Below are 26,236 nucleotides of genomic sequence, written 5' to 3' on the forward strand. Positions count from 1 at the left end.
AACAGTGAATGTCTTCCAACAGACCACAGATCACGCAAAAATGAAGTACACATCAGCTGTTACACTGGCAATGAACATGAATTGCTTTCTGGAATCTGAAAACTATTGCTACAATCAGTTTAAAGCATTGAACTTAATGTGGCATTCTTAATTATCATGCAGATTTCTAAATGGAATACTAGCATTCTCAATTATTCTTTAAAACATGTCCCACTGTATTTCCTAGTATAATACAAGCAACTCTTCAAGTGTATTTTTTTAAAAAATCTGGCGGTTCCATGAGTAATTTCCATAAGATTTGGAAATGTGAATTTTCAGGAAAAAAATATTTTCCATTGCTATTAAAGAAACTCTTAAAGCCACAATGTTGAGAAAATTGCAAAAAGGAGGGAGAAAAAAGAAACCAGATTTTGTGCAAGAAGACTGAAGAGTCTTCAAAGACACAAACCCCATTAATGCTAACATCAATAATGAATTACGCAGTGTATCTGCTTTAATGTGCCTAATTAACTTTGCAATGAAGCCACATTTAATTATCCACATTATTAATACTTTTATAGGAACTTCCCGCCCCCCTACTTTCCTTTGTATATAGTGGGTAGCTCAAAAGTAAAGAATAAAAGTATTGTGCATCTGTTATTAGTCTGAGGAAGACGAACCACTTTTTTATGCAAAGCCCTGATTGGATTATTGTTTTAATCCTCTTGGAAGTGTTGTGTTAATTTTAGGAAGAGTCTGAACTTTCTAGCTTTACTAGCATATTATATGAGAGCATCGTATACCAAGCAATACCCTATAAATTCTATTGGCAGAATCACAATTTGTCCTTTAGGACTTTGTTCCTTTTACTACCTAAAAAATAGAAGCTTATGAGAATGTTAGTGGAATATGAAGCTTGGTCTGCTCACCTTTTATGTGTCTCTTCCAGGGATTTCTCTTCCATTTCATGGTCAATTTTAGCTAAACAACAGATAGAGAACAAGATTATATATAAAGTGTAATGCTTTTATTTAAGCATTAATTTTCTTAAGCAGCAAAATTCTCCTTTTACACACTTCTGAAAGGAAAAGCTCTGTATCACTGTGTGAGCATTAAACTTGTGCACTTGGCCTTGGTGTGAAAGAAAATACACCAAAATCACTTCCAGAACCAGTTTTCGATACATGAAAAGTTATAGGTACCAAAAGCAGTAGGTGAATACCTTGACTGAAGAATCAGGTTATGCAAATCACCAAAGTAGATGTGAAGCACATTCACAAGTTAATGACCTAGCGATATATTTACATACTCACTTTCTCATTCCGCCATCACCCCATATATATATATATATATATATATATATGGCAAGTTTGCACCAGTATGCAGCTTCAAAAAGAAAATGCCTGTATAAACCGATAGTGCTAAGACTAAATGGCCCATGTCAAAGTGTCATATATACATTATTGCCATTATCACTACAGTATTAGTATCTACAGTCACCAGAAAACTGAATTAGCACTGCCACAAAAATCCCTCACAAGTAGAATTTTGGTCAAATATTGGCATTTGAAAATTTCCTAACAATTTTAGCTGTATTGTGAAACAAGGATGCTTAGTATTGTTATCATGCTTTATGATAATTAAGGCACATTCTGTTTTCTTGTGGTTGTTTATTCTCCCCAAACTGGATCCTTCCACATCAAATATTTGATAATACCATCCACGATCAGTCCAAAATCTCTGAGTAATATGAACTTTACCAAATCTGCATGCAGAAGAACAATTTACTGGGTGACATCCAATGATGGCCATATACCAGCAGAATGGACTTCCACTGGCACAGTGTAATTTTTCTTTACTCTTTTGATCCCTGCAATTCCCAGAGCAGACTTGGGAGAGCAAGGGGGTGAAGAAAAAGTGAAAGTCTTTGGTAGCCCCAATCCTCTAGCAAAACTGTAAAAAAAATCCATGTGTGGAACAAAATGTTGTAAATAAAGATGGATTCATCCAAACCTGATGGGAGCCTCCAAATTCCAGAGGAAAACTTGGTTGCAGATAGGGCAAATTGTTCCAAGGAATTGAAGCAACACAAAAACTAAGTGTATCACACTCCTTGACAGAATATGTATATCTAGATACAAGCCACAGTTATGAGGCAGTGCAACCATTGTACATGCTTTCTGAGCTTCATGTAACTTGAATGTTTACATCGCATGTTTAACCACAACCTTTTTAAAACATAGTTTTTCTAGACATGGTTAGGACTATTTAAAAAACCCTATATTCCAGTTTCTGAATTTCACCATTAGATAAAGCTCTTGGAAAAATCTTTAAAAGAATTTAACAGCTGACCCTAACTACCTTAAAAATCTGCAGTGGATGTTGCCAGATAAAAAGAGACCAGACCACCTATCATGTGAAGACCTATCGACCAAAGAAAGAAAGAAAGGGTGGTGGACACGCCAGCTTCAGCAACCCACTGAAATGATGGCCAAATCTAAGATCAACCTAGATATTTCATACTAAGCCTGCAACTTTAAATTAAAACGAACTGTGATTGGAGTCAAGTAGATTTCAGTTGGGAAAATCATTGCATAACTCTATCTGAAGCACAGTTTTAACATTTTATTTTAAGTATTCCTCAAATACAAATGCTAAAGCTTACCACAAAAATGCAGTGCTTGTCTCCAAGAAACTTGCACTGCTAAAAGTCTAGCACTGCTTAGTGATTAACTAATGTAGAACGGTGGGTTAGAAAATGTATCTGCACTGTAAACAAAGTCATATGGGAGCATCGCTAGCTCATTTCCAAGATCACTCTGTTCTGACCAGATTATTTGAACTGGCGACAAGGTTTTACCACCAGGACTATTTAGGTGGTTTATACAATCTTACACATCCAGTTTGTAACCATAAAAAAGGAGACAGATGTTGCCCAATTTATTTTCAGAAAGTACTAAAGGATTATGCCATTAAAATGTGATCCAAAGCAGAACAAGCTTATCAACTACATTTCTGTAGTAGAAAAGGAGTTTCATCACAATGCATTTCGTTAGAGGAAGATGGATAATTTTAGATTTTTGCAAAAGTAGGCTTCTTTGTGAAGAGGGTAAGACACAATGAGACTACCAGCTGACGCTTCTCCAGTACTATAAGCAGGATGGAAACATGTATGTGAGGCAGGCAGTGCAGGTAAAAATGGGAAGTGGAGAACATAGGCAGACTTTTGTTTAAGCATGTGTGTGGATCAATTATTTAAAAGAAAATAGCAAAAGCTAATAATAATAATAATAATAATAATAATAATAATAATAATACCCTGCCCATCTGACTGTATGTATAGAGCGCTGGTGCATAAAACTGCTCGCTTGTGGTGAATAAGGGAGTCATTACACATTGCTGCAATTTTGCCTGTCCCACATTGTCTTCTATTCTCTTCCATTTAGCAACTGATGGCTGGAGAAAAGCTTCAAGTTAGGGGTAAACAGAGCTATTTTGTACCGCATAAAGTAAATGGGATTATTGTTACAGACAAGGAAGAATTAAAGCCAGCATAGCTAGCTAAAACACTGAAGGTCAGACAAGGAGTTAGATGCCAAGATCTGGAAGCTGGCAGGCAAGAGCTAATGCTGAGACTGCCAGAAGACAAAGCAAGTTTCTAAGCATTTGAGGCTTAAGGTGAGAAAGCACCAGAGTTGCTGCCCCAAAGTGGTTTGATACCAACCAATGCTTAAAGTGCTAGCAAGCTGCAGGGGAAAAAAATACTTGGCTCTGTTCCTGTCCTTGTGCTGCAGAGACTTCTTAAAAGATCAAGATCAAGCATTAATCTGAATACTTCAGCATCCCTGTGACACCTCTGATGGATCTTCCTTGTGCTTTGTATGTATTCATTCTGATGAGGGAGGTTATATGTCCTTAATTTCAAAAGATTTCAGGTTTCTGAGGAAAGTGCCTGAGGTTGGACACCATTCTGGAAATCTTCTGCTAGTTACACATTTGGAATCTGTGAAGCTCTTGAGATATTTGCTTTCTCTGTGACATCAGATGGGTCCTGGCTACCAAATGACTCACTTTTCATGAAGATGAGGCTATCAAAAGTAAAAGGAAAGAAATGACTGCCCCAAACAGACACCATTTTAGAGTTGCAGGGCTTTGTTTTGTTGGTTATCTATTTATCATTCTGGAAATAATTCTGCTGCAGCAATTAAACTGGGACTCAAAAGCCATCTGAAACATTGTGTCTCAATGCCACTTCTTTTGCCATTGTCCTCAGCTGCAATCTTGACCCAATGATAACTGAATGCTATTACTGTTTCAAGCCACTGTCTAGCCTGAAGCTTTCTCAGTAATTTAAGCTATTTCTGCTGAATCAGATCCAAAAGTCTCCTAAGGGAATATCACAATTTCTCAGTGTAATTGAATATAAAATTGCATTTGAATAATAATCTCTTATTTTAACTGCTGGTCTAAACTCTAAATCATTTTGTATGTGTTCATTGGTACCCTCCTCCCCACCTTTTCTCATTTAGAATGTTAAAGCAGCAATTGCCTAATTTGCTATGACTTTCCTTATGATTCACCTCCACATGTTGCCAGTTTTCTCTATCTGTCCAAATTAGTGCCTTTACCATGAGTCATTGCAACCACAAAACAATTGATTTGAGAACTTTAAATATGCTGTTGAACTGAAAGCCAAAGAATGTAGGCAGTATATAAATATCCTATAGAAAATTCCTATGCTGTTTGGAAATGTTTGGAAATTCCATTTTCCTTTTCCCAGAAAACACTCTATAAACAAAGTGTTTATATTACCCTCATTTTTCCTAAATGGTCTTTGTGTGTGCAATCTACCTGAAACAACTCATCGATTATGCCTACGTAAACAACAAAAGCCCTTAGGAAAAAAATTCAGATCAAAAGCCTGTCAAATACTATGCAGGAAAGCAAAATCCTGTATGAACTCTTTCAAGCCTGATTTCAGCCCAGCCAGATAAAAAAACAAAGGATTTCATATTACAAACTTTATAACATTACTTTATTTTTGGAACGTAATCAAAAGGTTTTCTTCTCCATCTCTGTATTAAGCTTTGTTCAAGAATTCAAAAGGAAAACAAGGGTGCTCAACCTCATGCTTTTCTTGTAAGGTAAATGCAGGGGGAAGGGCAGTTGAAGGCAAAAACCAGTAGGTAGGAAGGGGATATATAACCCTTCCTGGTAGTCAACTCACCTCTCACATGTCACTTAGCAGTTTTTGTTTTGTTTTTGAAAAAAGCATAGTTCTGCCACAACCAGGCTATCAAGTAATCCCTGCTGGGAAAAACAACTAAGAAGGCATTTGCCTGGGAGAATCAGAGAGCACAAGTTGTATTAAGCAACTTGAGGATGTGGACAAACTGCTTGGAGGGATGATTCCTACCACTGATACTTGTTCTTTCTGCAAAGCTGAGCTGGGTATGTGGACCTCATAGGTTGTGAATGCCTCGTTGAGGAATGGAGTCATCCCTGCTGCACTTAAAGAGGTAGTAATGAGACAACTCCAGATGATGTTGAATGATTATGATTATTTGAATCCTTTCCAGTCTGGAGTCAGGTTCAGTTTGGAGAAAGAAAGAGCCTTGGACATCTTGAAGGATGACTTCTGCTGGGGAATGGATGCTGGGGGTGGGGGGAGTGTAACCATATTGTTCTCAGCAGATTTTAATATCACTGTTCATGGTACCCTTCTGAGGACTCGTCTGGGTTGAGACTGGGAGGCACAGTGCTAAGATGATTCTAGTCCTTATAGAAAACCATTATCAATTTCAATTTCAGTGGATTTCTTCTCCACTTCTTGGCCATTGGTGTCTCAGGGTCCTATTCTGCCTGCTACCCTATTCTTTACATGAAACCACTGGGAGAAGTCATGGGGCAGTTTGGCTCTTCCTCATTTTTCCATCTGCTCATCTCAGAAGACTGCTGAATTGGTGACAGGAGGGGTTACCAGGTTGGATGAAGGTGAACAACTGAAACTTCATCTGGGTAAGACAGATGTGCTGTCAGCTGGGAAATTGTCCACTCTCAAGGGAGGTGATCAACCAAGACTCAGATGGGCTTGCACTTCCTCTGAAGAGCCAGCTTCACAGCTTGGGTGTAATCTTGAACTTGGCAGTTATCGGGGCAGCTCAGGTTGGCCCAGGAATGGCTTTTAACAGCTTTGTCTGATACCCTACCTGTGACTGGGCTACCCTACCCCCATATGGTTTTTAACTTTATTCCTTAATCAACTTTCTAGTTTTTTTATTTATTTCTTTTTGGGGGGATCAGAGAGCTCTTCAAAGCTGCCATCAGATTAATTTGGAAATTATATGACTCCTTATGGAAAGAACTCAGTTTTTTTCTTCAGAGCTCGGAAAAAGTCTCTCAAGTAGTGGGAGCAGCAGCTAGGAACCTTCTCCAACTCACACTTTAATGTGAGCCAGAAAAGAATTCAGGGGCTTTAAAATCCTGCCACTCATTTGAGGCAGGCTGTTACAAGCCCCCCGGAGTCATCTTTGGCAATCACTCATAGCCGTGTAAGATTGTCTTCCATGAATACGGTCTTAACATTGAGTCTGTAAGTGACTGTGGAGGCTTCAGAGACAGTGCTGATAGCTCTTGTTTCTTAGCTGATGGTACACTACGACTGAAGACGCCCAACAGCATTTCTTTCAAAGTATTTCACATCAATCCCAAAGTACAAGGTTCTAACCTTTAGAAATAATAATAAGTAGAAAGTTCCAAATGGAAAGGAAAATCACAATAACTATCATATACAGTCCTATAGGACATATCAGTCTGAGTTCTCCAGCAATTGGCTTGGAAACCTGAAAAAACTAAAATGGAGGTGAGAAATAAGCCACGGATTATGAAGTCCACTTTTGTGGCATTTTCTGTGAACGTGACCCAAATTCAGAATTCCTTAGATTTTGTTTTCAAAACATGTGGCTTTTCAAAGACAATTTGCAAGTGAAATAAACCAGAAGACTGAACACATCATATTTTTAATACTTTGAAAAGTATCACCATGTATTTGGAGACAAGTCAAAGCACGGCTTCAGCTTCCAGTTTTATGAAATTGTCAAGAAACAAATGTTAGGAAATTGTTTCCTACACAGAATATGAACTCATCAGAAATATATATTTAAAAGTCAAAAACTGTCTCTATTATTATTTAGAAATGGAACACAGAACAGGTAGAGGTGTTCTGAAATGCAATGCCAATTGATTGAGCTAATCTACACATATCTGTGGTTTCAAAATAGACTCTTTATTCACCATGTCGAAACATTGTTTCCATAACCTTCTTTTGATAAATCTTGGAAAGGTTCAATGGCACCTCATTATTTACCTTGACTAATGAATTTCTCCATGCTGTCTTTAAAAGGCTGGATGTGTTCTTCTAATGAAAACTGGCAAACTTTGCCCGCTTCTGTCTCACATCCTGAAAATTGAAGTAACACACTGTATTAGAATGAGATTCATTACAAACAGACTTAAGCCCCAGTATTGGCACTTACATCTGATCCCATGAACTGTTGGCTCCAGCAAGCTTTTATGACTGTTTTGCAATCACATGCAAATTCAACTGAAATAGTGTCAGACCCGTTTTGGATTGGCACAGTCAATGCCACTTTACTATGAATAGGAACTCTCAGGAACATGGCATGGATGGACAGAGACAAAGCTATGCCACACTGATTCACCTACATGTCAAAATAAGCCATCGTAATTTTCACCAATCCTCCTGCCTCCATTCTACATTCCATACTGTTTCAGCACAGAATGGAATGTAGAATGGAGGCCTAAAGCATGAGTGTGGTGAAAATTAGATGCCTTTACTTGTGTGTGTGAAAGTGTGTGTGAAAGTGCTTTCTACCAGTTTACCACTACCACTGGATGCAACCCAATGACCCTAGTCTATTCAGATTCCTGGGGCCTAGGTTTGGTATCTGTGGACAAGACTGTAAGAAATGTGAATAATTGTACTTAAAAAAATAAAAGTTTAACCAACATTTACTGCCTGGTAGGAAACTTAAAAACAAAACTTACATCTGTCTCAGAGAGGTAGGCTCATAAGATATATACACATATGCAAAGTAAACCATATTTCTAAACTTTGTGGAATTGACTACTCAGCTACAGTAATTTACCAAGGCTCAGATCACACACACTTGTAAACATGCTGAACTATACTACCATGTGAATTCTATTGACCTCAATGAAACCATTCATGCTTACAAAGTTAAAAATATACTTAAGTGTTCATAGGCTCAGTGCCTAAACAAATGCAATGCTAGGTCAATTTCACAGCAAGTGCAAGAGCTTCAGTGCAATATAAACTTCATTTGATAGACTATGTGGTCTCTGACTTTTGTTGTATCTTCAGGCAAAACCAAAATGCTTCATGTGCTTATTTTTTGTGGCAGCTATGGCATAGTCATGATAAAGGATACTCTATATCTTCTCCAAATGACTGAGAGCTGGAATAACTCCTCTTTAAGGAAAGCTTGCAACATTTGGGGATTTTTAATTTAGAAGAAAAAGATGAGTGGGTGGGGTGTGTGATAGAAGTGTATAAGATTTGACAAATTCATGATTAGTAAGGCTACCAATAGCTGGTAGTTATGATAGCCCATGCACAGTATGCTTCTGAACAGCAGTTGCCTGCAGTCATGAGCAGGGAAAGATTCCTTATTTCATTTCCTCCTTGTGGGCTTCCTACAGTTGTCCATTGTGGGAACAGAATGCTGGTCTAGAGGGCATTTGGTCTTACCCAGAAGGCTATTCTTACATTCCTAATGAAGATTAGTTTTCATCCTCTTCAAAATGCTCAAGAAGGCCCTGTAGATCCCAAAAAAGAATCTTGCAAATATATTCCAAATGTTTCAAGAAGCTAACATATATGTTTTGGTTATTCTCAGCTGGTGGCTCCTAGCAAATAATCACATTTCATGACTGCTTTGAAGTTTAGGTCATCTGCAGCTTATCCTTACCTCAAACCTGTATCCTCCCCTACAGCAAACCAGTGTGAATAGCTGCCACCAGCAGGGAAAACAAAACCCAGGCAGCCTTCTATCCACTACCACCCCAGACACAATTCTTTATGTGTAAGAAGTAATAAGCACATATTTATCATAAGGTTAAGTGGGTTACTAGCTTGCTTAGAGAGTGACCAGACTTTTAATTTAAACCACTATCTCTGGTTCATATATAACATTGCTATGAACTTGAAGGTAAATGCTACCAAATGCTTCTCCCAGCCATGTGGGATGAGAAAGGATGGGGAACCAGGAGTCAGAGGTTTGCTCAGGCTCAACCAGGCTAAACCACAGTTTAGCATTGCCTGTGAACTGAGCCTTTGTTTCACTATCAGGTTTCAGAAAACAATGATCTACTACAATTTATGGAAGAAGGCAATCAGATGCAGTGTTACATTCATTTTATTTTAATTAACAAAATTATAGACCACATTAAAAAAATAAGTTATTTGCACAAGACTGAAATATTTATAAGAAAATGCCAATAAAATCAACAGACTTTAAAAACACTTAACCATAATAAAATGATCAGCATACAGGTATAATCTGTATTGTTTCTAGCCAATGCACACAGCACTGAATGATGGTTAAGCAACATTCCATGATACCTGGACCACTGTCAGCACAGGAAGAATATCGGCTAATTTGCCAAGATGTTGATATTTTAAATGCAGTATTGGATTCTGTGAAAATCCACATTCATCCAATGAGAAAAAACTGTGCAAGGTATTAATTTGCCTCCAGTCTTAAACCCACTTACTAGGGAGTAAGATCCACTGAATTTACGGACGCTTACTTCAAACGAAATATGCATACAATTGTGCTATTTGTGAATCAGTCAAAAGGCAAGAGCTGAACAAACATGATCAAAGGTAAATTTCTGATTTGATATTCATGGCATACAATCTTATTTCAGCTTAATTTTGTAGGTTGAGGGGTGCATGTCATAATTCATAATCTGTCAGATGTCATGCATCAGGGTATAAGTCTAGAAAAAGACATCCAAATTTGCTCACATTTTAAGAATCTGCCCTTTTGGTTAGACAGTGAGAAAAATGGCGAGCACTTCTTATTTGGGTACTTTGAAAAGTTTCCCCAAATTTATTTTCAGAAATATATTAGGGATATAGATCTTACATATTCCTGGAAAGAGAAACGCCATCTGATCTGAGTACCGCAGAGTCATATAGAAATGCTTGAAGTCGGTAACTTTAAAGGGAGTTCAGATTTAATGCAGGGAAACGAAGCCAGGTTTATCTGAATTGCACACTTTTCCATGAGAAGAGAAAGACCTCTCAATTTTCTTTTATTTATTTTTTTGGTATTGTTAGGACTTATGCTAAGGACTGTTGAAGCTTCAAAAGCCTCTACAGACAGCTCCTTGTTTGGAGTTTTAAGGACAGTAAAACATGACTCACAGATTGACTGAAATCCTGGCTTTATTTTACATATGGTTTAGGTTTAGGAGTCTGCATGCAGTGATGTTTCAGTCATTTAACCCTTTCAGCAATGTTTGCACAGGCTACTGAAGTATGTGGGTGCAACACTAATGATTAGCTTGCCACAGCAATGTTTTACGTGGAAATCCTAAGAGCTTTTTAAGCAGCGGTCATGAAAACCACTGTTGAGTTGAGTAGTCCTATTACCTTGAAATGAATTATGTCAATATTAGCAGTGTATGTGGGTTGTAGTTCATTAGCTTTCAGGACCATAGCCTTAAAGTACTCTTACAGGCCTGCAGCCCATGTCAAGTGACATGGACTCAGCACGAAACAAAAAGCAGCAGCAGGAGGGCTCCTGACAAGAAGTCTGCATCAACCTCTACAGAAACTGCTGACCTGGGTCCGCTCTGGGTGAGCCAGAATGCAACTGGTCAGATCTAGGAAGATTATTTTGTATTTCTGAAGTCTGAAGTTTATCTGACACACCACCTCTCAGCTATAAAAATGCCTTTCCCTCCTTAAAACACACATAAAAATCAGTTATTACAGGACTGAAGTCATTTCTAGAAGAATAATGGAAAACCCTTAGAAAAACGGTGAAAAGTACATAGCATAATGCAAAAGTGATATGTCTATGGAGGTTATACCAAAATTGTAAACCACTACAAAATGGGTACAGTTGAGAGAAACATAAGCATGTTTAAGTGTCTGACTGTGTCAGGATTACCTTTACTGTCTTTTAATTGATTCTAGTGCACAGATTTCTGCATGAACATGAAGGGGGCAGATGGAGACGTAGAAAAGGAAAGCCATTCCTTTATAGAAGAGTCTTTGCTTACATTTCAATCCAGCATCTTCAATGCACAACTGGTGAACTTAATTTTTCATTATAAACTGCATCTACTGCGTGTATACTGGACCAATTCACACAATCAATGTGATGTGTTTGCAGTAATGTCACCCAAAGTCTTCTTTTTACTAAGCAAGATCCACATCCCTGTGAACTTGTTAAGATAGGAAACCCGTTTTTCTGGAAAGAGGATGATATCCCTCTGTAGCCTACCCCACCTCCATGCACACTCAAGAAACCTGAACACCCAGTAGCTGAAAATGTTACGCCCCCTGTTGCAGGTGGGGTTTCAATTGTTGAGCTGTGGCAGTGCTGAGCTGCAATTATGTCATACATTAATATATCCAAATGACTAGTCATAATTTAGTCCAGGGATCAGCAACATTTTTGGGTCTGTGTGGGCACAACAGCAAACCAGAGAACCTATTGTGAGCAACACACACACCCCACAACCTATTGGCGATAATAAAATGTTTCTTTCAAGCCTACTTTGAGTGGGGGTGGAACAGGAGAACATGTGAGTACCAGGGAAGCACCTGTTGGTGCATATGAGCCCCCAGACACCACATTGGAAATCCCTGATCTTGTTTTATCTATGCTCATTGATTATGCTCCTAATCAATTTTGGAGCCTATTTTTTTTTTAAAGAAATAGTTTGCAATGGAACATCTTCCAATGTGCCTAAATAGACTTTTTTCAATGACAGAACCAAACTTCAGATGTGATTGAAAGTAGTGGAACTGGAACCAAAAGTACTGGGACTTGAAAATATACTCATTTCAGCAATATTTTCAACAAACGCTAAGATGCGAGGGGTGGGGAACCCTGCAGGAGTTGACACAAAGTCCTAAACTTAAAATTCTCCTGTATCATTCCAATGCAGTAGCAGCCTTTCTCTTTAACAAAGCAAGTTGATTTAAGTATTGTAGCAAGTGCTAAAATTTCAAGTGTGGAATGACAGAGTTACTGAAAGTTATTACTCGACATGACTGCATCTAGGAGGTCTGCTGACAGCCTGGAGAGATCAAAAGCAGATCAGGTTGCTTAACAAACTATATGTCACTGAACTGAGAAAGGCTAAACTGAGAATCCTGGAGAGCTGTGAAATCGGGGAGCAATTGATGGAGCCGAACCAGTAGATATATTAATAAAATCCCAAGCTGTCTCGGGTCCTTTGTTTATTAGAGTGTCTGGTACATAACAGATTAATGTCCAGCCACATAATGCTTTAAAACAAGGGCAGAAGAAATTGGTGGCAGCTGAACAGAATGATTAGTGAAATGTTACATAAATAGTTATGAAAACTGGACATGAAATTCGTGCTCTAAAATAGAAGAAATACCCCAATATGCTCTTTTGAACGTCTAAAATTGCATCTTCTTTATATAATACCTCTAAAGTTCCCCCTCACGCCAGTATTAGCAATCTCCAGTGCACAGTACTGCTCATAAAACAAACAGGGAAAATAAAAAGAAGGAACCTGTGCAATCATCCTGAAAACATATATAAAAACAATCTATCCCCACAAAATTTTCCCTTTTAAGCACATGTGCACCCAAGCTTATCATTCTGATTACACACCATAAAGAAAACATTTTACATTATTATAAAAATAGTTTTAAGTTAGCATGATTTCCCACAGATTGCTAATACGCTGAGACAGTCAGATGTAGCCACACAAGCTAGCTGTTGCTCCATTTTTATGTAGCACAACTTTCAAAATATAGGTAGGAATTTCAGAGGAAATAGCAATCACATTGCATGATTAGATTTGGAAGGGCAGAAACAAATGCACTTTACACCCAGCAATTATTGGGGAATAAGCGGTGCAGGTATACCACTTTGGAAATTATTTTGTGCACCAACTTTGCTCATTAATATAGTCATTCTTATTTTCTCAGTTGTGGAGAGAGAAGTACAAACTAACAGTTTTATACTTAAATCTCAATGAAATGTCTGATTTAGAATCTGAGCAGATAGATGACTCTCAGACTGGTTCAGTGCTAGCTCTTCCATGGACCCTATCTTATTTTTGGTCTTGTCATTGTCCTCCCTCTGCGAGCCTCACCAAACAAGTTTAGCTTTCTACTACTAAACGCGGGATACAAGACACAGAAGTGGTATGGTCCTCCTTGCTGATGACACAGTTGAAGAAATTTCCTGTCGATATCAGCATGGATTTGCCCACAAATCAGGAACGAAAAGGTGCTGGATAAGTGTCTAGAGCTAGGATAAAGCTTATGGCTTACATCTTAACCCAGCTTCCACTGTCAGGATCATCAGGCGGGCAGGGTTTCCATTACAGGATGTACAAAGGAGCATAAGAGGAGCCCTTCTGGATCAAGCCAAAGGCCCATCTAGCCCAGCATTTAATTAGCTAAAGGCCTGGGAGAAGAGGAATGCTTTGCCTGGTGCCTAAAGATGCGTAACGTAGGTGCTAGGTGAGCCTTTTTGGGGAAAGCAGGTTGTCAAGATGTTCTCACAATGGCTAGCCAGATGCCTCTGGGAAGCCTGCAAACAGGACTGGAGTGCCACAGTACTCTCCTCAACTGTAATTCCCAGAAACTAGTATTCAGATGCATAGTGCCTCTGACTACAAGCAGAAGGGAAGTAGAGGGTTTCACTGATCTATCCTTCCCCCTCTGCCCCTTGAAAATCTGTTCCAGAAGGTTGAATGAATTTCTGGAGCATAATGAGAGGCATGTAGGTAGCTGCAGGGAAAGGGGAGATGGGCAAAAAATGCTGCTTCACCCATGAACTTGAGCAGGAGTCCCTGCTCGATCCCAGTTCCCTTCATGAATGGAAGGATTCTTCCATATGTGTAGGGCTAGGTAGGATCCGGGTGGCGCTGTGGGTAAAACCTCAGTGCCTAGGACTTGCTGATCGTAAAGTCGGCGGTTTGATTCCCCGCGGCGGGGAGAGCTCCTGTCGTTCGGTCCCAGCTCCTGCCCACCTAGCTGTTCAAAAGCACCCCTAAGTGCAAGTAGATAAATAGGTACCGCTTTATAGCGGGAAGGTAAACGGAGTTTCCGTGTGCGGCACGGGTGCTGGCTCACCGGTGCAGCTTCATCACGCTGGCCACGTGACCCGGAAGTGTCTTCGGACAGCGCTGGCTCCCGGCCTATTGAGCGAGATGGGCAAACAACCCTAGAGTCGGTCATGACTGGCCCTGACGGGCAGGGGTACCTTTACCTTTACCTAGGTAGGATCCAGGCCTCTGAATGTAAGTTTTACTAGCTCAGGGGAGACAACGTGCGACAAGGCCTTCTCCATGGCAGTGCCCCATCTATGGAACATCTTCCCCAAGAAGATGCCTCTGCCCCTCATACTGATGACGTTTAGACACAAACTAAAGACATATTTGTTTAGTCAGATATGAATCTCAATCAAAATTTCAGCAGCTGGCATTGTTTTTGTATTTTTTTGTTTCTTTCTTTTAGAGATGTATTTTTAGATGTTTTTAATTATTGCTTGATTATTCTTCCGTGTTGTTCACTGTCCTATGCTGTCACAGGAGAAAGGGCCATAAAGAAAGAAAACTGATGGCAAGGAGCATATATGACAATATGCATGAGGAAAATGAGAGTATGCTTGAGCCTCTATGTATACGTAAGGAATCTGTGTTTGTGCAAGTAAGAAAGAGATATATGGTGGGGAATGGGGAGTAAGAGTACATATCTGTTTAGTTTAGAAGTTATTTGGAACCCTCCCTCCCCACAAAAAGAGTATTCAGCTATTAAGATGAGCATCCAATGGTTTTATAAAACTTGCAAAAGCCATCGATAAATTCAGCTAAAGCCATTAAAAGGATTCTTTTCGTCAAGTCAAATTGCACTAGCTTTAATGCCATGCTAAATTTGCTGCTTTGAAAACCTCAGAAAATTGTTTCCTCATGTGAGAAGAAATTCATGTCATGTTTTTCCAACTGCTTGCGACTCTTAAGAGCTTTATCTTGCAACCTTAATCACCAGTCTCCATTTAGAATGACATTGCTTGACTGTCATGTGCAGCACCAGCATTGTATCAAGCCAGAAGCAACTGAGAGATACTGCATGGTTTCAGATTGGCTTGTACAGCTGAGAAGCAGGGGAAATCTCCATTAATAATGGCAATCTCAGAACTTGATTATTACAAGGTGGGGTGACTCATGGGCCTCATCCCAACGCTCCAGCTGATGTGCAATGCTGCAGCGAGGCTTGTTGGGGACAGACACTACTTGTGCTCCAAAGCTTGTACCGGCTGCCCACATGCTACAGGGGCAGCTTCAAGACTCTTAATAGTCTTAATTTACAAGGTCCTTAATACAAGGTCCAGGATATCTGATGCCTTATAGCCCTGCTCAATCACTGTGTACTTCAGGGGAGCCTCCATTAGCAGTCCCCATGGCTCAGATACTTGGCTTGTATCCACAAGGAGCTGTGCCTTCAGCATTGTGGGTCCAATTTTCTGGAACTCCCTTCCAGTTGAGGTCAGACAGCCCCCTATCCCTCCTGAACTTTCATCTTACTGAACACTTAAAATAAAAATCCACCAGGATCTTTAATTGTGGGACTCTAAATAACATTTCCCAAAGGATCCAACACCAGCTTCTGGAATTGGAAAAGCAGAACCATTTCAAAGCATTATCTCCAACAGCCATCTCAGACAGATACCATGGTCATTGGTATCAAAAGCCGCTAAAAATTCCAAGAGAACAACAAAGGCAGTTTCCGTTCCAAACCGGGTCTGAAACCTGTCTGAAATATATCTACAAAATCAGATTCATCTTGTAATGACATGTTCAGCCACCAAGACAAGAATATTAGCAACTGTCTATGATTAAATAAACATCTGTCTTGTTGAATATATGTCGTGGTTTAAGACCATCCTGCTGCTTTGGAGAGCTAGATTAACAGAACAATCCTATACATGTCAACTCATAAATTAGCTCCACTGTGTTCAGCAGAACTTATTTCCAGGACTGCAGCCTAAATAGCCCATCAAGAATACTCTGGCACTTTTAACAATTTATATATTAAGCTCTGTGTTCTTAAATATTGTGCCATGCTTTCCGCGCAAGTTATTTTCTAAGTGATATGTCAGAAATTCCAAATGATGACTTCCCTCACAGCCCATTCACCTTCTCAAGACAAACTGCATAAGTTATTTTTGAAAAGCTCTAAATATGAGAAGTGCAATTTTAAAGGCTTATGTAGAATAACTGTTTTCTCTTCTGTAGAAGCTTAGTTTTGCAATCAATTGCTGATAACATTCACTTGAAGGCTTTTATTCATATCTGTGACATACATTTGGCTTTATGGGCATCATATCTTTCAAACTTTAGATACACAGAGAGAAATCTTCTAAATGTTTCTCAAAAGGGACTGCAAACACGTACCTCGCAAGTCTTTTTTAAGTTTGCGGAGATCCTTATGAAACTCTTCAAACTTTAACTGAGTAGCTTGAAAAAGGTCCTGTGGCTCTGGAAGAGGGAAGATGCACTGTTCTTTTCCAGCATCCTGACAAAGCATAAAATAAATAATATTAAAATATTTGCAACTGAGATATGAACTCAACTTTTAACACCTACTTATTAAAGCAAAAATATAGTAACTAAGTAGTCAAAGTACAGGCTTGTTAATACCAGATAAATGGAATCCAACAAGCAAATGGGCAATATCACTTGGTAGCTCATTGTGTGCTTGTGGAAAAAATGAACTAGTCTCCAACTATATTTAAAAAGGTAAAGAGTAGAGTAGAGTGGCCGGAGCCTCAAGATGAGTGGGATAGCTGCATTTTTCCAGCTGTAAAGCAGATGGAGACCAGGGCATAGTTACACAAGAATGGGGACTGGAAACCTGTAGCCATCCAGATGTTGTTGGACTACAACTGCCATCATCCCTGACCATTGGGCTAACAACCTCTGAAGAGAGGAAAGAGACAGCTTTCTCATCCCTGCGCTGAAAGATGAACCGAAGCTCCCTGTGCCCATTAAGCCCAGTAGTAATATGACCTGAAATTTATTTCCAGATTCATTTCTGCAAAATGATGTACACATTTTCTCAGGGAAGGAAGCCTGACCTAGTACCGTTGCCGTCTCAAAAATATGGATATGCCAGAGTAACATGAGATTGCAATTTCCAATTCTAATTTCAGTGTATGCAATTTTTTATGCATGATTGTGAAGTATTAGTTTTTGTTGTAGATGGCATGTACAATCTTGAATTGATTGTTTTGGCAGATGTCTCTGACGCCACTGAGGGGTAAGCTTCAATCTACCCTTCTGGTAGTTTTTCTTTAAAAAAAATATGTTATTTTGCTTATTGTATTTTTATACTGTTGTAACCCACTCTGGGACCTTAGGGTGAAGAGCGGGTTAGAAATCTAATCTAATAACTATAACAACAGCAACAACATTTCACCTCGAAAACATATCCACATTCCTAGAAGATAATGGTCAATCAAAGCTATATGCACAGCATAGTGTCACACTTAAACCACTAGAAGACAATGAATTAAGCTTCAGTGACAGAAGCAAGAAAACCAAAACAAAAAAAGTTAAAATGGAGAAATTTATACCTACCTCATCAAAATTACGCAAATAATATGAGACGATATATGACAGAAGACTTCTGCTGTTGTCCTGTACAGGGGCAAAATTAAATAATGAAGCTATTGTGCATAAAATGTATCCAATTTTTGCTCATCATTTCTATTTTTTATACAGTTGGTGAACCATTAAACTAGAAGGTTCAGGAAACAGGAAGAGGGCAAGAGCATTATAACTCAGAGCTATGTTAGCAGAGAAGCAAGAGCTGACATATTAAATCAGGATTAAAGGAAATAGAGTCCAATCTTGCATGCATATCAACAGAAAATTAAAGGGAGTGTTGAATGCCCAAAATATGAGGACATGTGTACAGTCTTTTCTTTTATACCTTGTTTCATCTATATCTAGCTGTTATTTTCAGATAGTAAAGGGCAATGGCAGAGAAATTAATGATGATAGGGATACCAATGGACGGAATGTAAAACTCTATTAATGATTCCTTAAACTGAAAGTTTCTGAACTATGTCTGCTTCAACTTAAACCACTGGATACTGTTTATAACTGAACAGTAATGCAATTAATAGGAAACAAATGCTGGAGCTTGAGGGCAGGTTATCCAATGAACTGTTGACAATATGTTTAAAGAGGACAAAACAAAGTACTTCTTCATGCAAATCACACACATAGTTTATGAAACTCATTGCCACAGGATGTTATGGTGGTCACTATGCATAGATACAGCATTAGACAACTACATTAAGGAAAACTCAGTCAAAGCCTATTGGCCAAGACAATTAAAACATTGGCCAATTTAGAGGCACTATACCTCCTCTTACTAGTGACAAACATCGGATAACATTCTCCATTATGCCCTGCTTGTAAATTTCCCTGAGAATTTCTGGGAGGCAACTGCTGGAAACAAATTTCGGGGCAAGATGGAACAATGGTCTGACTAAGAATAACCTTTCTTATTTTCTTAAAAAGAAAAGAAAAAGCACAACAATTTAATTTAGAATCACTAATAAAGGAACCTGCATGAAATTCAAAGTTCAATACAGATTCAGTTTGGAAAATATGCAGAGGTAATGATAAAACACAACAATTTCAGTACAACTTTCACTATGTAGAAAAGGAGGGTTGTCATTTTCATAAGTGATCCCTAAAGCATGTTCTGAAATTTCAAGAAGTGTGCTGTGGACACAGTAAGTATAAATGAATCCAATTTATTTGGCATTTTTTGACATGGTATCACGGAGCTACTTAAGCCTTCACATCAAACAATGCCAACATCAGTGTGCTGGACTGCCAACATCAGTGTTGAACAGGAAGACAATTGCCATAGATGTTGATGTCCCCACCACTTATAGAGAAGTCAGAGTCTGAAGGCTACAGCATGGTATTGTCTGCCAGCCTCTGGTGTGCAGTGATGATGCGAGTTGCCACATTCCATGAATTGTATGCCTCTCAGTAGCTTGATCCAGATCTACTTCAGAATGGATGGGATCTTAGTGTCTGTTGTCCAATGTGAAAAGACCCACAGAGGATACATACTCACACCTAAACACCATTTCTTACGCTTTCAGCCATTCATAGTCATTTCTGTTAAACATTCCGCACCCCGGGTGCTGCATGCAGAATTGTTCCCAACATCAAAAATCACAATTGGGGGGGGGGGGTTCTTTTCACTCTTCTACTTTTATAGACTTGTTTCTAGTATTAAGCGAAATTTGACACCTAGTTGACTATTGATAATTTTTGGATAGTATTTGTTTCATTGTCTTTGGTCACTTCAGACATTACCAATTAGTGTTCAAAGTGGCCAAATAGAAAGAAATGCTTCATTCCAGTATGTATTCCTGGCCTTTCTCAACAGTCTTGAAGTGATGCAATGCTAAAAGACTGTATTTCAGTAACTGACATCAGCAATGGGATGGGACCAATCAATGATCAAGATGGGAAGCTTCTTAGAAAAATGAATCCTGCAACAAAATTCATCAAGTTACTTTTTTTTTTGCAATTTGCAGTGTTGCTTAGCATTCAAATCTCTTCTACTTGCTTCCAAGGGTACATGTGATATATAATTATATCCTTAAGACTTTTTTCCATTTGTAAATGCTTTCTATGCTTTGTAGACAATCTTGTAAGCAATTAAGAGCTTGTTCACATAAGGTTATCCTGAGAGAACAACTACTTAACATCTTTCTACCTGTTTCTGATTTCTTGCTAATGAAAAAAAGAGAACCTGCTAGATTAGCCAAACTTTTGATATAATTCTTGTTAATTAGATACATTCATGAGGGATACATGTATTAAGGTCTGATCATGTAAATGTGAACTATCACCATTATCTTATATATACCGGTAAATGGTGGGAAGAAGAGTTTGAATGCAATAAAACATAGAAAGTGTACTGTTGACGGAATCTCTGAAACATTTGGTTATCTAAAAGTATGAAAACAATGGATTTTTGGACCAAAGCTCACAATCTAAAAGAGAGTTACTGCAGAATAAGTAAAAATTATTTTTCTAAAATGTATAAGCTACTATTGGAATGGGAAACAAAAGATGAGCTGGTTAAAGCCTCAATAACCCACTGGACAATTGATATAGGGTATAAAGGTAAAGGGGCCCCTGACCATTAGGTCCAGTCATGACCGACTCTGGGGTTGTGGCGCTCGTCTCGCTTTATTGGCCGAGGGAGCCGGCGTACAGCTTCCAGGTCATGTGGCCAGCATGACTAAGCCGCTTCTGGCGAACCAGAGCAGTGCACGGAAACGCCGTTTACCTTCCCGCTGGACCGGTACCTATATATCTACTTGCACTTTGATGTGCTTTCGAACTGCTAGGTTGGCAGGAGCAGGGACTGAGCAACAGGAGCTCACCCCGTTGCGGGGATTCGAACCGCCGACCTTCTGATCAGCAAGCCCTAGGCTCTGTGGTTTAACCCACAGCGCCACCCGCGTCCCTGATATAGGGTATACAATAGAATTAAACCTCTGGGAGAAAGTCTGAAAGAAAGAAATTTACTGCATGTTACATTTTGAAAGAGAACTACATGAAAGTGATTCATAGGTGGTATTTAGCCCCAAGTAGACTAGCTAAAAACTACAAAGTGGAATTGAATTTGTGTTGGAAATGTAAAGACATGGAAGGGGCTTTTCATATGTAGTGGGCATGCAAAAAAAGTTAAAGAATATTGGGAGATGATATATAATGAGATGGAAAAAAATGTTTAAAACAGCATTCCCAAAAAAACCCCAGAGGCATTTCTGTTAGGAATGGTTCAGACATTTATGTATGCAACAACAGTGGCTCGGATCCTGTTAGCCCAAAAATGGAAGGTGAGGGAGGTCCCTAGCAAGGCGGACTGGTAACTTACGATGATAGAATATGCATGGTTAGCAGGTCTAACAAGCAGAATAAGAGAGCAAGAATCACAGGTATTTAAAGAGGAGTGGAAAATTTTCACTGAGTAAATATTTGTGTACAGATGAAAATGCTGGCAGTATTAAGGAAAATTCAACAGTATAACATATTTAAAAGGGATGTAAGATGGGAGAACTGAATTAGATGGGTATATAAAAATATGCAGGAATGGTGGGTAAATAAAAAGAACCTTTGAAGGGAAGGGAGGGAAGAAGTTGAATGGATGGCTATAACGGATGGCTATTATGAAATGTAAAATTTGAAAATGTGATAAAAATTATTCTTTAAAAAAAACAGTATGGAAACAAGACTTTAAGGACCATATACATAACAGATGTGATCAACCATTTATTTAATGACTGAGGTAACCACAGGGAATCTATGAGCGAAAGAATACAATATTAAGTTTTACAACAACTGAAAAGAACCAAACTTACGCTACTCTTGACATCTTTCAGTTTGGGAAGTATGTCTAACCCAAAGCCATCTGCTTGTCCTCTTGTCCTGTTTCCACCATTCATGTAATTCCCAAAAGCAAGGACCAAACTTAAGACCTGCATAACTCCTGAGCCATTCTTCAGTGTCTGAGAAAACAAGATACAGAGCAACTTCTTCATCAGAAATATTTGGTTTCATTTAAGAAACAATGCACAATGGCAATGGCAAAAATGATTATTTGTTATAAGAAATATATATGCTTTAACTTACTTTTGCATATCATATTCATGCTATGATTATCTCAATAAAACCTCAATGGTAACAATTTTGTAGGACTTAACTGTTGCTCACGGGTTACAAATAAAATAACACCAAAATGTTGTTCAAATGCTGAAAGTTTTACCACCCTCCCCTGCCCTTCCCTGGCACAGGAATATCAGTACTTATTAATCATTTGGTATCATTAAGGTCACTCCTCTTCAAGATATACACATATATAATAGGGAAACCCAGCCAGCTGGGCAGGCTATAAATAAATTATTATATAAATTACTATCATCATCATCATCAGGGCTTCCCAGTTTCCATTAAGGGACAAGCGCCATACTTTGTCAAGAGAAAGTGGTTGGAGGTGTCATATAACAGCTCAACCATAGAAAATGTTAGGTGGAACTCTAAGTACATATTCTATCTGGCATATAGCAAGTGTGTATCTGGGAAAGAAAACACAGATTTTGACAGCAGGGGAAAGTCACAATAATGTTTTATGGTGATGGGAAAAATTCATAAACAGGGGATATTGGAGGCCCACAGGGGAGGTGTGCAAAGGCTGCATGTGCATCAGAGTAACTGGGCAAATATCACCAGCCATAACATAACTTGCAGCAATGCAACTCTGGATTTTGCACCAGAAAAACCCAGAACGATTCCCATTCTTAACAAGAAACAACCACAGAATACATGTTGTGAAGCGTTTTCTCTTCACTAGCAAATTAGTCATCTTACACTTGCTAGCAGAGAGATAAATAAGCATCACCAGCAGCAATGGTGTGAGCATGACTCAGCCAGCAAGAGAACCCCTGGCACACCAATGCTTGGCACAAAGGAAGACCACCACCACATAGGTTTCTGCATAGTGGGTTAAGCCCCACAATCATCCTCTCCTGATGGAAGGAGGTATCTGGCACAATGGAGCCGTTCTGTTATACTTTGAAAATTATACTTCTGTTTCTTGTTAAGAACACACACAGGCAATTCTTAATGAGGTGGGCCACCCTACTTTTAGCAACTGGATTCTGGATGGCTAAAAAAGCATGGCAAACAAAAGTCAACTCTTGTTAAAGGCCTAAAAAGCTTCATTAGTATTATGTTAGATGAAATCTGTTTACTGATCTCTTGAGAATAGTAGGGGAGGGTGAAAGAGGACAAACTAAACCTCTTTTCTCTACTCAGACCCTGCACTGGAAGACTGAGAGGAAGTATTAACTCAATTGCCTCAGGCAATGCCCAATGAAAGACTCCTGAAAGAAGGTGGCCTTTTTGATTGATTGATTGATTGATTGATTGATTGGTTGGTTGGTTGGTTTGTAGCACCCTCTTCCCCAACCAATCAGAATGAGGGCAAGGGAAGGGCTTTCCTCAGTGATATCAGCACATGGCCAAATCTAATTGATTATGTAGTACCATGACAGTAAAGTTCACTAGCGTACCAGACTGGTTGGGATAATGTAATGACTAACCAGGGGGAAATGGCATCAAAGCAGCAGCACTTCAGACTAAAAAGAGACACAAAAATCACAGAAAGAGCTACAGCAATAGGGTTTGGAGTGGGGAGTGTTTCAATACCCTCAAAAGCATGCATTTCACTCTGAAAATGTTTTGGGGCAGTCAACGCAACCTAGATTTTTACCCCAGAGAAATATGATGGTGAAGCAGTGAGGTGAGAGTTAGGGTGAGAGTTTTTACTGCAACAAAACATGTGACTCGTGTATCGGTTTCTACAGCCAGAACAGGCACTGTAACCTTCCAAGAGCTTGACTTCAACCACAAAAGCGCACTACTACATTGTCTCCCAAGACAGACAGATGTCAGCCAACCAACCAACTTTTAATGCAAGCAACAAATAATCAGGGTTTCCTCAGCTGGAACTCACTGGAAATGAGTTCTGGCATCGCTCAGGTGGGCCCCATTGCCATCATAGAGAACAAGGGAGGTGTTCATATCTCTTTTTCTAGAAAAATGGCACTGAATATAATAAAATATCAGTTGTATATTGCTGCAAAGAGCTGTTTGACCATACTTTTCCAAACAGAACTTGCTACATTTGTAGAAGAATGTTTAGGAAACGTAGCACAATTTCATACGTGTCTACAGTAACTCCCACTGAGTTCAATGGGGATTATTCCCGATTAAATGGATATAGGATAGCAGCCATAGATTCTTACTGTAGTTAAGTTTCAAGATGTTTAGCTAATGTCAATGTCACCAAATTACTCCAATCTGATTATTAGAAATTATAACAGAAAGGATGTTTACAAAAATTAACACACACATTAAGAGAAAAGGCCAAATAGTGTTTGTTTAGAAAATGCTAAAGGGAAGGCAGCATCAGTTACAGACAGAAGAGATTTTGCTTTGGCACAGGAAGAAGGTACATTATTCTCTAGAGGTTGGTGTGCATTGGCTACAGACTTGTGATGTTATATTTCAGCACTGAAAGCCAAATCTTAAGATTTGCTTTGATCTTGAAGCACAATCATAAAATGTTCCATTCAGCAGGACTGCTATCCTTCACATTTAATGAGCAGCTAAAGTAAATAAAACTTTTGAAATATGAGTATTGCTGAACAAGAAAGATTAAATATCAGCAAATCTAGCCCTCGCATCACATGGTCCAAAGTTAACCTACCTCACACAGTTTCTGCAACAATTCAAGTTTGCTGCGGATGGAGGAAATGCTTTCAGAAAACGTTGATTGGAACAGGATACAAAAGACTCGTTCTGAGAAGTTGGGAATGAGGGACAGCTCATAAAGAAACCTGCCGAAGTGAATGGAAAGTATTACTTATATCCATTATATGAATTTCACAGGCAAATTGTTCTCCCACAAAGCAGAAGGTAGCATTGCAGCCCAATAGAATGCCCAACCATAGGGTCCTTACTGTTCAGGTTTGTCCAAAGACTTGGCATTCTCCTTTTCTTTACTAGACTTGCCATGTTTTTCTATCTTTTCAAGTTCATCTGATTGTGCTCTCTTTAAAAAAAGACAGACAAAGGGAGGGGGTTGGAGAGAACATTGTGGTTTAAAAGCAGAATACAAATACAAATAAAATAAAATAAATTATACAATGCTCATAACACGTTAATCAATTAAAATCAGTTATGACTCCTCATATTAAGAAATTCAGCTGTTTATATAGATGGTTTCAATGGTTTCAGTGACTTAGTTTACTGAAGAATGTTACATGCAAGAATGCTTGATGCTGAACAAAACTTCTCTAAATGTAATGTTATGACTGTTAAAAGTTTGCAAGAGATCTATTCATTCAAGCATACATAAAGACAACTCATGGTCTTCTTTCTCTCTCACCCACCCATCCCACACCTTTTGAGTTTTTCATATATTTTCCTAGATCCAATGTCTAGGAAGCACTATTTCTTTTCACTAGTTAGTTGCATGCACCTGAGGGCAATCTGATCTCCAAAAACACATTTAACAAAGTAAGCCATGATGACCTAAAATCAAAGTTTTCAACACTATTGATATATGAGTCAATATTTGTTTTTGGAGGGTGGGGGGAAAGCAATTCTTTAAGTGAGTTATTTATCAATTGGTTCCGAAACCATGGGAGATGAACTGTGAGTAAAATGCTAAACAATTCCCCTTTTACATAAAGATTTGCTCCACTTAAGATGAAACAAACACAGTCAAAAATCTCATTTCCCTCTAATATTGATGTGACTTTCTATTAGCAGGTTCCACTTTTCAACAGTATTCTGTTCAAAGGAAAGAGCAACAGTTATTTTAGAGGTCAAAGTGTTGTAACAGCAGACGGGTTTTTCCTTAAGTAGCATTACGTTTGTAGTATTTTAACATGAGTATGATACCCATCAAACACTGAAGCTGAAAAAACCCATGTGCTTGCTGTAATACACACACACACAAACTCACCCTTTGTATAACAGTGAACATCTAAGTTTTGAGCACTGAGTGCTTGAATACATCCTGAATTGAAGAAGTATATGCAAAAGCAATGTTTGGCATAGTTGTATTAATAATTAAATTACATAGCCTACACGAGCTAACAATTGAACATACTACAGAGCTGGGAATAGGAAAGCACAACCGGAATGATGATACCTCACATTATAGTCTAAAAGCAGTATCTGTTGTGTTAGTCCTGATAGCTCCATGTTTCAGAGAGCATGAGATCACAGAAATGTGACAGTAAAAAAACAAAAACAAAACAAAAAACCAATTACTGTATAAATTTTCCACACAGGATTCACAACCCTA

General features: G+C 38.7%; 1 protein-coding gene across 1 annotated transcript in view; it reads right to left on the reverse strand.

Annotated features, from left to right (window-relative positions):
• The window catches only part of FMN2 (formin 2), a 157,473-nt gene that overhangs the window by 29,794 nt on the left and 101,443 nt on the right, over positions 1-26,236 (reverse strand). Inside the window, exons 10-16 of the mRNA XM_083432083.1 lie at positions 24,882-24,973; positions 24,629-24,758; positions 21,720-21,866; positions 17,890-17,949; positions 16,705-16,825; positions 7,346-7,438; positions 909-960 (exon numbers count right to left, since the gene is read on the reverse strand). Of these exons, the coding sequence (XP_083288209.1) occupies positions 909-960; positions 7,346-7,438; positions 16,705-16,825; positions 17,890-17,949; positions 21,720-21,866; positions 24,629-24,758; positions 24,882-24,973 (695 nt within the window). The remainder of the gene's footprint in view (positions 1-908; positions 961-7,345; positions 7,439-16,704; positions 16,826-17,889; positions 17,950-21,719; positions 21,867-24,628; positions 24,759-24,881; positions 24,974-26,236) is intronic.

This window comes from Podarcis tiliguerta, assembly GCF_965153285.1.
Source record: "Podarcis tiliguerta genome assembly, chromosome: 3".
NCBI lineage: Eukaryota > Metazoa > Chordata > Lepidosauria > Squamata > Lacertidae > Podarcis > Podarcis tiliguerta.